Here is a 14,925-nt window from a genome sequence, read left to right as displayed (position 1 = left end):
ACAGTGAGTATTTTAACGTTAAAAAATTGGCCCCCATTAACTTCCATTGTAAGTGCCTCACTGAAACCCAGATTTTTGCTTTTTTTTAAAGAAAAGGATGGACAAGTCTAAATTAATTTTTGTTAATCAATATTATGCCACAAATGCTCTCGATTAAGCTTAACTTGTATTGAACCCGTAATATGCCTTTAAAATCATCATTTAGTTTTGTTTTTTATTTTCAAAGGAAAGTTCATCAAAACCTATTTGTTCATTGAGGGTGTGTTCTTCAGCCATATCTTTAGAAGAAGTTTATAACCAGACCTTAAAAAAATGTTAAAAGAATACCCCTGACGATTTTAGGGTAATTAAACTCATAGTATTAACCGTGTTTAGCTTTGTTTTTCATGTTAACATGATAGTTACAATGAAAATTTTAGCTAAGATAAACACGGAAAAAAGTTTGGCCCCCGTCACATTTTCATCTGGATAATCTGGCCCCAGCAAGGAAGTAGTTGAAGAGCCCTGCTGTACAGTGTGCACCATATAACAAATTATAAAAAGTCCACAAAACTGAACATAAAAGCATTATTTGCATAACATACCCCACGTAATGACACAGCTACTCTGTTAAAAGCCATTGTGAACTCTGCTGCATTAAAATAACACATTCCCAGAGAACAACGCAAATGAAGAGGAGGCAGAAGGGACAAAAGGGAGAACTGCCATGGGGTCACCTCTAGGTAATGTCCCTTTAGTGTGACCAGCTGGGCAGCTTGCATGGGTGCGGTATTTGGCTCCCATTGAGTGACAGTGTGACAGAGCCTCCATATGGAGAGAACAGCTGAGGACGCAATTGTGTTAGGACCCAACAGAGCAGCATTCCTTCATTTCTTCAATCGTCCATCCATCCATTCTTTTATTAATTTGGCCCACACACTCACTGCCTCTGGAAAGGCCTGGGTCAGGTAGAATTAACTACAGATGGAGCTCCAGTTTTGCAAAGGTCTCTTATGAATACAATCTGATTGGTCGAGGCACAGCATTGGAGAATCAATTCCGTGATACCGCTGTTTGTAGCATTTTACTTTTCCCCTTAAGTAAACTTAAAAGGAATAGTTCACCCAAAAATTAAAATTCTCTCATAATTTACTCACCCTCATGCCATCCCAGATGTGGATGATTTTTTTTCTTCTGCAGAACACAAATTGTGATTTTTAGAAGAATATCTCAGCTCTGTAGCTCCATAAAATGAAAGTGAATGGGTGCCAAAAATGTGAAGCTCCAAAAAGCACGTGCAGACATCATAAAAGTAATCCAGATGACTCCAGTGTTTTAATCCATATTTTCAAAAGTGATATGACAGGTGTGGTTTTATTTACATATATTTTTTTAAAACCTGTAATGGGCAGTTTAATGCAGGTGTAGATTTAAAGAGAGGTGTTTTGGTGGTTGTGATGGAGGGGACACATTCCCCCATCACCCTAAATGTTCACTTGAAACAAACGCCACTGGTTTACTTTCAAGTTCCATTGTGACAACTTGCCCCATATAGTGATAATATGCCTCGCTGTTGGGACATGTTGTCACTAAAGGTCAATGTATGTTCAATGAACTAGACCTGAAATTGGGGTAAAAAGTGTGACAACTAGCCCCGGCCCCCCTATTTAGAATTTCATTAACAAAAAGTTTCCATAGTATTGCCATGTGTTTTAACCTTTCCGATTTGATGACTTCATCACTACATAATACATATACTGTACATTGTGAAATGGTTAATCATGTCAATTATCCAAAATTAATGCTGATTGACACCATAAGGGCCTGGTGATGGTCAAAACCTTAATTTTGTAAATAAACTTAGCTTCTGAGTGATAAAAGGCAGAAATCTGGTGAGGAAGAGAACACAGGTGCTGAGCGGGGGCAGAGGGGGACCCACCCAAAGGCAAACACATCAGACTGTTTGGAGAAAGGAAGCTGGTTTTCTGCCGTCTCGGGGGAGAGCTGACGGATGAGCTCAGGAGCGAGATGACACAGCCAGCCGCTTGGGATCCGCAACTTATCCTTTCTCCTACTTGAGAGAGAGAGACACAGACAAAGATAGTGACAGAGAGAGACTTGAATTATAAAACATGATCAACCACGACACACTGTTGGGTGAATTCACTAAACGGTTGCACCATTTTTGTGCATGGTATTTTATTCTAACCACCTGCAATTTTGTTTACGGAGGCATGATCAATGCTGAAATAGCACTGTGTCTTGAGTATTTCAATAAAGTCATTGTCATACCACGTAAACAGGTCTTCTTTTTATGTAAAATAGGCTCATTATAGATTGTGCTTTGTTCTTTGTACATTGAATTCCGGTTCTAGTTCCATGAGCAAGATGGCGCCAGTGTGTGTGGCATGCCGTCTACTGGGAGATCTGTTTGTCCTTGTATTTTTTTATATTTCTTTTAACTCTGCAAATTTCTACTCTGCTGGTCTATGACCATACACAGCTTTTTGACATTCAATATACCTTCGAAAGACTATCTAACAACGCTCTAAGAGCACCATGCTCCTGTCCTCCCCCCTTTCTAGCAAACATACCTGCTTCCCTGCGCCACCTACCCTATGATATTCCCCAGAAGAAACGTTGCAGTCACAGAAGATGCGGAAAGCGAGGAGGTATCGCTCTCAAGCTGAAATCATATCTGGCATCTCGGTTGGCAGCTCAATCTTGTCCGTTCTCTGTTGCCTTCACCTTGGGCTATGATTGATTAATTTCTTGGCGCTCCTTGGAGGAGCCATATCACTGAATTCTACCTGTTGCCTCAGATTCTACCATCAGATCCTCTTTGGGTGTATCGCCCCAGATTTGCCGTGGAGGAGTATATCCCTGCAATCTACGCCCGCTATGTCATGAAAAACAGCTGGCTTACGATGTGGTGTTGACCAGGATGGCATAGATAAATGCTCGATCACTGGTAAATAAGTCATTCATCCTGAAAGATTTTATTACATCAAACACATAAGATTTTCTATTTGTGACTGAAACTTGGCTAAATGTAGGAGACCAAACCCCTTTCTCAGAACTCATGCCTCAGTAATATTCGTTTATTAACTCCCCTCGGACCACGGGATGGGGTGGAGGACTAGCATCTGTTTTTAAAAACAAATTTCAGTGTCGGTCCCTAACGACAGACGCTTTCCATAGTTTTGAATTACAAATGTATCAAATTAACACCGTAAACCCAGTTGTGGTCATGCTGGTTTACCAACCTCCAAAACCTAACAAGGATTTTATCGATGAGTTTGCAGACTTTCTAGGTGGAATTATCACAAATCATGAAAGACTTTTAATTCTTGGGGACTTCATCATTCATGTTTGCTGCATAACTGATTTTTTATCTAAGGAATTTTTAAATCTCGTCTCAAGCACTGTGTGGGTATGAAGGGAACTGTTCTCAAATGGTTTCATTCTTATCTGACAGATAGAAGGTTTTCAATCAGCCTAGGTAACTTCACATCCTCTGTAGCACATCTTCTATGGGGGGTTCCCCAAGGTTCCATTCTCGCCCCTGTTATTTTTTCCTTATACATGTTTCTAATCGGATCTATTTTTATGAAACATGGTGAATCCTTCCATTGTTATGCTGACGATACCCAGATTTATTTGCCTCTGAGATGCACAGGAAAAAAATGTCTCGATCCTTTATTGGCCTGCCCTTAAGGACATAAAATTATTGATGTCCTCAAACTTTTTAAATTTAAATGAAAATAAAACTGAGATTATCTTGTTTGGTCTCACTGATGGCACTGCTACCCGCAATTTTAATTTAAGCCACCTTGCCTCCCAAGCTAAAACATGTGTAAAGAATCTGGGATCTTAAATTAGACAAACAGATAAATTCAGTTGTTAGATTTACTTTTTTTCATTTACATCTTTTAGCTAAAGTTCAGCCATTTCTTTCTACAAGAGACTTTGAAAGAGTGATCCATGTGTTTGTTACATCCCGTTTAGACTACTGTAATTCCCTGTATTATGGAATAAACTCATCATCTTTGGTCCATCTAGAGGAGGAGGCCTGACTCTTGAAAGGTCTTTGGAAGCGTGAACACATTACACCTATCTTAGCCTCACTACACTGGCTACCAGTCCTCTTCAGAAACGATTTTAAAATTCTCTTATTTGTTTATAAGTCCTTAAACAACTTAGCTCCATCTTATCTCTCTGATCTACTTAGTATATATAATACCTCCAGAGCTCTTAGAGCGAGGACTCAAAGAGTGCTTAGTGTACCTAGGTCTAGACTGAAGCAAAGTGGTGAACGTGCTTTTGCCATAGCTGGACCCAAGCTTTGGAACAGTTTGCCAATACACATAAGATCTGCTCCGACATTGTCGGTTTTTAAATCTTTGCTAAAAATGTAGTTTTTCTCTCTGGATTTTAATGTTGCCTAATGTGTTGCCTAATGTGTGTCTTACTGTTTTATTTGTTTTTTAAGTCTTATTCTACTGTAGAATTGTGTTTTATAGATTTAGTTGTAAAGCACATTGGTCAACGTCTGTTGTATAAATTGTGCACTATGAATACATATTACCGTCTGAGGAAAGAAGGTGGGAAAACATAATTTCATTTAAAAGAGATGTATGCTTACATTTTCTATTGATAATAGCTGCAGTAATTCATCAAATAATGATCAAATAATGGAGAAGAGCATTATAAGACAGCGTTTGCAAAACAAAACAGCATTTTCACTGCGTGTGAAGCATTCTTAGTGAATTAAGATGAATATATACCACACAAAAAAACCTTAAAGTTCATTATTCCTTGACATAAATCCAATATAATGAGTGCAAGTCAAATGTTAGTCTTGCATAGCCAAACTTTGACTATCAATATACTGTATCGTCCACACCGCAGCTTTTATTCTTGTCAAGAACTACAGATTTAGACTGGAAAACACGGTCTGAGTGACATGTAAAGCAACCAACCATGTTTAGGGGTGGGTAATTCTAAAAACATACATATAAATCATAAATACAGTGTACTCAAGGTGTCTACTGAGTGTCTCAAACAAAACTCCATTGCATATCTTCCAAATTTTCAGTGCTAAGAAACTCAAACTAGTCACAATTCTAGTGACTACATCTTTCTTGATGCTAGGGTATACAGTACTTAGTTTTTCCATGTGCTGTTTCATCTTGTGCATGGTCGAGTGCTCAGACTTTCAAAGTATACCACTTGGCTGCAAGCTTGTATGGACATGTCCAAAGCATGCGCACTATGACTGCTTGTGCGTTGGTGGCACGCAAAGACACGGACTGTCCACGTATCTAGAAAAACTAGACTGGGAACTTGTAAGCACAACTTTGTTTACTGTTGGACTGATAAAAACCTGTGCACCCTGACTGTCCCAAATTGCAGAATGGAGCAGAAAGATTACATTTTTGTGCAATCTGCATCAGACAGTTCCATGGTATTGCTGTCTGATGCTGAAACTGTGCTTTAAAACAGCTAGTGTCTCAAATCCCATCAGATATGTAGATTTCCTATGACTTCATCTCTCGAAAAGGCCCAAACCCACACAGCCCCTCTTAAACATCCCTGACATTTACTAATCCTTCAGTATGAGTGCGTCCACAGCTTCACTAAACTCCCATACCTGCTAGTTGTTGCCTTTGATGGATGTTTTATTTCAAACAGCACCAAATCCCATAATAATCAGATCTTATTACAATACCCAGTCAGGACCTGAGTCATAATACATAACTAATGCTATTGAGAGCCAGGCTTGAGCTGTACAGATAAACAATGCGCAATTATGCTAGAGCATGCAATTCCCTGATGGCCTGAGAAATGTGCCATTCTCAAATACTATACTTTCCTCGTAATAACTCCTGATAATAATTCACATGGGCACAGATGTGTGGAGGTGGGCTGATCAGAACACGGATCCAAGAAACTTGATGGCTGCAATGTAAACCTGTCACTATGGAGACGTATCCTTTCCCGGTAATTACTGCCAACATACTGTACGTAAACACGCTTGTGCAAAAATCAGCCTCATAATCAGATGAGCCAATGTGTATGAGTGTTTGTAATATCACTCCATCGGGGATGCTAATGTACTGCTTTTGATGCAAATGAAAACATTTTCGAAGAGGCAAGAAACGCAAACACAAACTGGACGAGTGCCAAAAACAGCATCAACATCATCACGGTCATGAGCCGTGGTGGCGAAACGTTTTTTCACATTGCCCAAGATAATTTACTTTTCACTTCTCAGCACTTTCAAGCCATCTTAATACATAATTAAATATATTAAATATAATAAATCAAATTGAATATAAAAAAATAATAATTAAAAATGAACTGACAGAAGAGACTCTGCACTGAAAGAACCAAATGCTATTAAAACATTTGGGTGAAACTCACGAAACCTGTCATGAACATGTCCAGGTCATGTCCAAAATAAAAAAGAAAAAAAAGAAATTATATTTTACTGAAAGAAAATTAAGGCTATTTTAGGAATTATATGGCACTGTGACATTATTTTCAGAACAATTCCACCCCACCTTAAATTTCATCACAAACAAAATCTTATGTCATTATTTGTATATATGTTAACTATTTACAGTAAATACTGTATATATATATATATATGAATGAATGAATGAATGAATGAACATTACATTTATATAATGCTTATTCTGACAGTACAATGTATATATTGACAATAAGATTTGTTTTTTCGTAATGAGTTTTGGAGGCAGGGTGGAATTGTTCTCTCTCTCTCTCTCTCTCTCTCTCTCTCTCTCTCTCTCTCTCTCTCTCTCTATATATATATATACACTGTACACTGGAGCCAAAAGTCTGGAATAATGTACAGATTTTGCTCTTATGGAAAGAAATTGTACTTTTATTCACCAAAGTGGCATTATGTATAGTCAGGACATTAATAACGTGAAGAATTACTATTACAATTTGAAAAAAATGTTCAGAACTTCTTAAACTACTTCAAAGAGTTCTCATCAAAAAATCCTCCATGTGCAGCAATGACAGCTTTGCAGATCCTTGGCATTCTAGCTGTCAGTTTGTCCAGATACTCAGGTGACATTTCTCCCCACACTTCCTGTAGCACTTCACATAGATGTGGATGTCTTGTCGGGCACTTCTCACGCACCTTACAGTCTAGCTGATCCCACAAAAGCTGAATGGGGTTAAGATCCATAACACTCTTTTCCAATTATCTGCTGTCCAATGTCTGTGTTTCTTTGTCTACTCTAACCTTTTCTTTTTGTTTTTCTGTTTCAAAAGTGGCTTTTTCTTTGCAACTCTTCCCATAAGTCCTGCACCCGAGTCTTTTTTTTACTGTTGTACATGAAACTGGTGTTTAGCGGGTAGAATTCAATGAAGCTGTCAGCTGAGGACATGTGAGGCATCTATTTCTCAAACTAGAGACTCTGATGTACTTATCCTCTTGTTTAGTTGTACATCTGGCATTCCACATCTCTTCCTGTCCTTGTTAGAGCCAGTTGTCCTTTGTCTTTGAAGAATGTAGTGTACACCTTTGTCTGAAATCCTCAGTTTTTTTTTTTTTTTTTTTTTTTTTTTTGCAATTTTAAGCAATGTATAGCCTTCATTCCTCAAAACAATGATTGACTGACGAGCTTCTAGGGAAAGCTGTTTCTTTTTTGCCATTTTTGACCTAATATTGACCTTAAAGGAATAGTTCACCCAAAAATAAACAATGCAAGTGAATGTACAACATTTTTTGATGGTCCAAAATGCATATTTAGGGTGCATCAAAATAATCCACACGACTCCAGTCGAGTAATAAAGTTCTTCTGAACCTAAACGATTGATTATTTTGAGAAACAAAACAATACTTATATATTTTTTAACTACAAATGTTCGCTTCCGTACATCTCTGTGATGTGCGCTCATGAGAGGGATCACGTAAGCTCATTGGTAAGGTCACACTTCACGTGGAGGAGGAGTCAGGAAGCGCGTCATTGTTTACAAGAGAAACTTGCACAGAGCACAGACTAAGCACCGTTCACAAACCAAAACAATGCAAAACAATTTCAAAACAATATAAAATTAAATTAAAATTAATTTCCAAATAATAATAATAAGAAAAAAAATTTAAACAATGACGCACTTCCTGACTCCTCCTCCACATGACGCGTGACCTTACCAACGAGCTTACGTCATCCCTCTCATGAGCGCACGTCACAGAGATGTACAGAAGCGAACATTTGCAGTTAAAAAGTATATAAGTATTGTTTTGTTTCTCAAAATAATCAATTGTTTGGGTTCAGAAGAACTTTATTACTCGACTGGAGTCGTGTGGATTATTTTGATGCACCCTAAAAATGCATTTTGGACCGTCAAAAAATGTTGTACATTCACTTGCATTGTTTAGAGGAGGAGGCCTGAAATTAAATCCTAAAAGTCTTAAATTCTGTTTTGATGAAGAAAGAAACTCAGATACATCTTGGATGGCCTGAGGGTGAGTAAATTATCAGCAAATGTTCATTTGAGGGTGAACTATTCCTTTAAGACATGTCAGTCTATTGCATACTGTGGCAACTCCAAAACAAACACAAAGACAATGTCAAGCTTCATTTAATGAAGCAAATAGCTTTCAACTGTGTTTGGTATAATGGCAAGTGATTTTCTAGTACCAAATTAGCAATTTAGCATGATTACTCAAGGATAAGGTGTTGGAGTGATGGCTGTTGGAAATGGGGCCTGTCTAGATTTGATCAAAAATGACTTTTTTCAAATAGTGATGGTGCTGTTTTTTTACATCAGTAATGTCCTGACTATATTTGTGATCAGTTGAATGCCACTTTGGTGAATTAAAGTACCAATTTCCTTCTGAAACAGCAAAATCTGTACATTATTCCAAACTTTTGGCCGCCAGTGTATATACTGTATACTGTATAATATAAACAGAATAATTTAATACATATTCAAATTAGATTTTATTAACATTATTATTACTGATTATATATATTCATTTCTATGCTCATACAGTATTTATATATATACAGTATACAGTATAAGCAAATAAATGATTATATATATATTCATTAATAATAATATTAATAAAATCTAATTTGTATCTGTATTCAATTATAATCCTTATATTTCAATCTGTAGTATAGATTATTTAATTTGTAAAGTTTTTATACTGCCTTGAATTTATGCTGATTTAAATGATGAAAAACAATTGTTTCATTACTCATGTCATTACTGTAATTTAGTCATTTTTCGCATTGTGACATTATTCTCAAAACAATTCAACCCTGCCTCCAATTCTCATTATTCCAAGCTGAAAAATGCAGTTAATTTTCTTGGAAAGGATGTATGTGTCAGGGTGGGTGAGAGATAGGACCCAAGAGCAGAGAAAATTAGTTTGTTAATCAATACAAAAGTTCTTCTTAACCAAAACTAAGTTAAGCCCAGGCGACTGTTTCCCCTGACACTTGGGCGGAAACGAGGAATCCTCCTCCAAGGGAGCTGGGCAGCGATCACAGGCGAAGGCGCATTAGAAGGTAACCACACTTCTTCAAACAACACGGCAACACACACACGAGAGATATCCAACTTGAAAACAATAGTGCACGATTAACGTTTGACAGCAAACAATACATTCACATTGACAATCACAACAACAGAATAACAATGATCCAACCCCAGACACGACACACGAGGGGATTTAAATAAGCGGGGAAACAAACAAGAGGCTGGTGCCGCTCACAGCTGAAGGTTGTAATGATCAGCTTTCCCATGGAAACAGCCAGGGTTCCCATGGAAATGCTGATTCAGCATGCCAGTGACACCTGAAACACATAAGGGCAAAATGTAAACACGCTTTGACAAAAACAGACAGGGAACGATGATGCCACAGCCCTCATCAGACAAAAACTAAACCTGGCAAGGTGACAGGGCCGTGACATCACCGGAGAGCACACGGTGGTAACATGCTCACACAAAGGGGGTACACAAAACACAGAGGCAGGCCGATACTGTCACGGTCCCGTCAGGCAGAACCCCAACCTGACAAGGTGACCGGACCGTGACAGTATATGTAAAAGGGGCTATAAACAGATAACAATCTCTCCATACATGTATATATACAGTATATATAAATCAGTAGTAATAATAATAATAATAATAATAAGTATTTATCTGTCACAATAGTCTACTGCCTTCAATTTATACTGATTTAAATAAAAAAATAAAAAATGGTTTATCTCATTACTTAATACAGTAATGACTCTATATTACAGTGAAAAGATTACTGTAATAGAGTAATGACAATCTAACTAGAAACACCATTATGACTACTACAAAAGAAAAAATAAATAAAAAACCTGGTAACACTTTACAACAAGGTTCCTTTTGTTAATAGCATTTATTAATCTTGGTTAATGGCAATTCAGGAAAAGACAACTGTTCATTGTTTGTCCCTGTTAGTTCATAATGCATTAATGTTAACTTATACAACTTTTCTTATTTATTTTTTTATTATATGTTGAAATTAACATTAACCAAGATTAATGAGTGTAAAAGTATTGTTCATTGCTAGTTCATTAATTTATGTCATTAACTATTGTTAATGCAAATACAACCTTATTGTAAAATCGAAAAAGTGAAACATCTGGACGTACTGTATTACTGTAATGAGAATTTAGATGGAAAATGTATGAACTGTCTTATAAATAATCACAATGCAAAATTTCTTGCTCCTAAAAACAGGCCTGATTTTCTTTCTCCTCATTTTCTTTTTCCAGGACATGTTTTCATGCCTATTACACGTGTACGAATGCTTTAAAATATAATACACTGTTACTTACTTTACAAAAAGGAATGTCCTCATATAACCCTCCCCTTTGCACTATAAAATGCCTTCAAATCTGATAAATAATCAAGATTTATAGAGTGTCAGAGGTTTACAAAACAAATCAAACGTCTGCCACCATTCACTTTGCTTCAGTGGCCTTGCCTGCAGGAAGGAATGTCTTTGAGTTCAGCCAGCCATAAAGAAGACAATGTTTCCTTTTCATTCATTGCAAAAGAGCAACAAAAACACATACATAAAAAAATAAAAAAATAAAAAATAAAAAATAACTTTTTCATGGATTTCCATGTTCAAAGGAGTGTGGCAGAGAAAGGATTCTTTCATGAATTTGTCTTTGGATGGAGACGGTATATATAGATCCATATCTCAAAGGACCGTGTGGAACTCAATTAAGAAGGTGGAGGTGATTCGTACAGGATGTTAAATCCAGACTCCCCCTCAGCTAGCTGTAGTTGTGATCTGAGAGAAATGTTCTTTTTTGGTCATGATAACTTAAGATATTGATTTTGAAACCTGATCCTAAATCAAATTACACCGAAGGACTCCTCCAAATCATATATTTACAGCTAGAATTGAATTAATTAGATTTAAACTGGAATGAAGTCAACCTAAGGAAGAGCCCACTCAATTAAAGGCATAGTTCATCTAAAAATGGAAATTGTATCTTCATTTACTCACCGATTATGTTGTTTGAAACCCTTATGATTTTTATTTTTCATTTAACACAAAATAAGTTGTTCTGCCAAAGGGGTTTTGAATGGGTGAGTAGATGACTTAATTTTTATACAGTATAAAATTAACGTGGCAAGATGCAGGTTTGATTTCAATACTGCCAAACGACATTGGTTCTTTTCTGACACACTGAGTTTGAAATGCAAACAACATTTGAGAGCTACTGTCACGGTGGCATGGCATTATCGTCCTATGTTTGTCTTGTGTTTCTTGTCTGTCTTTGTGTGAGCGCATGATTTCGGTTGTATTCCCTACCGTGCACTCTTCGGTCTGTCTTGTTTCATGTCGGGAGCATGGTGTCTGGATCCTGACTTCCTGTCTGGTTCGGTTTCGGTCTGTGTCGGGATCCGGACACTCGTGCTCCATATCTGTCTGTTATTGACGTGGGTGCATCGCGCTTATGTCATCTTGGCAGCATGCACTCGCGTCAATAGTTTGTCTGTCTCTCGCGAACACGGGTGCGCTTTGCGCTCCCCCGGGTCGCGAGATGTCTTCATTTTGTGCTGAGGTTCAGTCATTTTGGTCTAAGCCTTAGACTCTAAGATGTCGGGTGTGTGTGTGGCCGAACTCTTGCACAGGTGTCCTGTCTTGTTTTTGTCGCCTGTTGCATGCATCGCGTGGCGTTTGCTTCACGATGTACGCTCAGGTTTCGTTTAGTGTCAGAATGCGTGGCATCACTTTGTTTGGCGTTGCTACACATTCTCTTGTCTTGTTTGTCGGTTGGCATGGCCATATATTGCCTCATTGTCTTGGCGATGTGGGCTCATGCCATTCGGGTGTTTTGTTGTCTTGTGAGAGCATGTGGCTTTGTTTTGTTTCTGTATCGCCGTGTGTCTCTCTATCTTACGTCATACCCCGCCTCCTTGTTTGCCCATTATTAGTTTATTAGTCACACCTGCCCTGTCTTGTTAACCTGTTGATTTCTCTCCCTATTTTAGTCTCCTCGTGTTTGCTGTCCATGGCCAGTTCTTCTTGTTTCCAGTCTTGTTTGTTCTATATTGTCGGTCCTGCCAGTCGGTCTTGTTGCTCTTCCCTGGTTTTTCAGTCTGGTCGGTCCTGTTACCTGTTTCCCCTGCCCAGCTTGGATTATTTACATCGTGTTTTTCGCCTACGGGGTAGTTTTTTGTTATTTTTTCCCCTTTGTTGGAGTTTTGGTTTGTGTTTTTGCACTTTTTGAATTAAATAAATTCCCTTTTATTTTTCCAAGTCTGCGCCTGGGTCCTGTCTCATACATTCAGTGACAGATACAATGGAGAGAAATATTTCTGTGAACAATGACAAACTTTGTTTCAGAAAGTCTTATATGTTTGGCATGACATGAAGGTGAGCAAATAATGACAGAATTTTCATTTTATTGTAAATTACTCCTTTCATTTCGCAGCGCACTGAAATAGTATTGCTTGAGGGAGTTTCCCCAGACTTAACTTATGTTGAGAAAATCTGAAGTTTTTTCAGATGAGATCTCCACAAACTTGTATGTTTATAACATCTGTTGCTACCTCAACTCAGTGGAGCAGATATTAATAAAGAACTATGAGAAGATTGAAGGTTAAACTGCATTTACTGTTGCTTTGTGGCCCACACTCTTTTAATAAAGGCTTGGGGTTTTAATAAGCACTTGTGAAAGTCAATATGGTTCTTAATGACCCGTCATGTACAGTGAGGTAGGTTGTACATTTGTCACTCTTCCATTGATAATACAGAGATATTGTAAGCAGAGCTCTTTTCGTATAGGGGACTACTCTAGACTTAGCTCTAGCTCTGTTTCTAAATCTAGTAAGCTACCTATCTAAACAGCATCATAGGAGCCCTCCTGAAGTCTGTTCCAAAAGGTATATAGCAACATAGTGCTGCCCTCTAAAGGAGTGTGTCACTGTCATCGAAATATGCTTGATATTCAACAAGGATGCAGTTAATACACAAAAGAATGTAAGTCCATATTTCTATTCTTCTAATTCATTGCATACAGCCCATTTACACTACCAACTTCTTACGAATGTGCTGTCTTTGTATATATCACTGGTTCTTGAGGGAATGGACAATATAATAGAATGCACATGCTGCAATAACCGGAGAAGAACCTCAGAATTAAATTGTACTTGACCCAGCCTGTTAGCGCTTTGCACGCGCAATTGATGATTTCACCAAACCACTTGCGCCTAGACTTCCACAATAAAAAAAAATACCAAACTGCATAACCATGGCAATTGACTTTGCGCTTATGACTAATGGCATAGTGCTATGCTTAGCACTAGCACTCTCAAAATAGGGCCCGTAGACTTAAAAACGTGGCGCTCAGCGGAACATGGTGCAACGGAATAAGATATCCATCTATCGCATGTTTATACAGAAAAACAATACCAAAAAGGACGCAAAAATATTTTCGTGTGAACAGCCCCTTAGAAAGCAGCTGCCTACTTTAGGCAGTAGAAAATAAGGCAGCTCACCAGTTTTTGGGACAGAACTTTTTTCTGCAAAGAGATCAGTTAGTGTGGGGTTAAAATTGAGGTCTGAAATTGCCCTTAAAATGACTTAAATTGTCTAATCATTAATAAAAAATTAAAGTGAGCAAATGTAAGTATATGTTTTGACCTACCTGCCTGCTTGTAGAACACCAGATATTGTGAACAGGCCAAAGTCTGTGATGACCACTTTCCCATTGTCATAGAATACATTCTTTGACTTCATATCTTTGTGAAGGATCCCCTTGGCATGTAGGTAGCCCATTCCCTATAATAAAAATGTCTACATGTGATTACATGCTGTACATGTAAAGGAGTAAATGTAAAGCTTTAGATGACAAATGAAATTAACTTTCCATTAAGGGGTCCAATTTGCCCTAGAATTCACTAGATGAGAATTTATTACCTCTTACCCATAAAATTAAATCAATATCAACTTATATTTTATGCAGTAATATGTAATGTACATTAAGCCTAAATAGAGGAATTCATTTTTTGCCCCTATATTTTGAATTTCAGAGGCATTTTTGTCACTTTCAGAGGTATTTTTGCCCTGAGCCCCATTTAATTTCTGACCCTGGTGTTTATTAAACAGGTATAGTTATGAAAGCGTCCCAACTCTGCAATATTGTGTGAAAAAAATAAATGTTTTGCAAAAATGTGAATTAATTTTGACATTTAGAAAACAGCCTTGATTGGTCTCACCTTCACCATCTCTTGTGCTATTTGTCTGGTCTTATTCACATCAAGGATGACTTTTGCATCTCGCACCACTGAGTATAGGGTCCTGCCCTTACACAAACTACAACAGAGAATACACATAAAACCACATATTAGTATGGAACCATGATATCAAGATGTGTCCATTTAATCTACACTTAAATG

At 37.6% G+C, this 14,925-nt stretch overlaps 1 protein-coding gene across 4 annotated transcripts in view; it reads right to left on the bottom strand.

Moving 5' to 3' along the window:
- Positions 1 to 14,925, bottom strand: part of ksr2 (kinase suppressor of ras 2) — a 159,740-nt gene that overhangs the window by 29,583 nt on the left and 115,232 nt on the right. For 3 of the 4 annotated variants that reach the window (XM_051692674.1, XM_051692665.1, XM_051692650.1), the window contains exons 17-19: positions 14,746 to 14,842; positions 14,175 to 14,308; positions 1,919 to 2,053 (exon numbers count right to left, since the gene is read on the bottom strand). In XM_051692674.1, the coding sequence (XP_051548634.1) occupies positions 1,919 to 2,053; positions 14,175 to 14,308; positions 14,746 to 14,842 (366 nt within the window). The remainder of the gene's footprint in view (positions 1 to 1,918; positions 2,054 to 14,174; positions 14,309 to 14,745; positions 14,843 to 14,925) is intronic. The other variant, XM_051692656.1, reaches the window with a different exon arrangement.

The sequence above is a fragment of the Myxocyprinus asiaticus genome, chromosome 4 (assembly GCF_019703515.2).
Source record: "Myxocyprinus asiaticus isolate MX2 ecotype Aquarium Trade chromosome 4, UBuf_Myxa_2, whole genome shotgun sequence".
Taxonomy (NCBI): Eukaryota; Metazoa; Chordata; class Actinopteri; order Cypriniformes; family Catostomidae; genus Myxocyprinus; species Myxocyprinus asiaticus.
The sequence above is the reverse complement of the archived record's forward strand: the minus strand, read 5'-3'. Positions and strand labels throughout refer to the sequence as shown.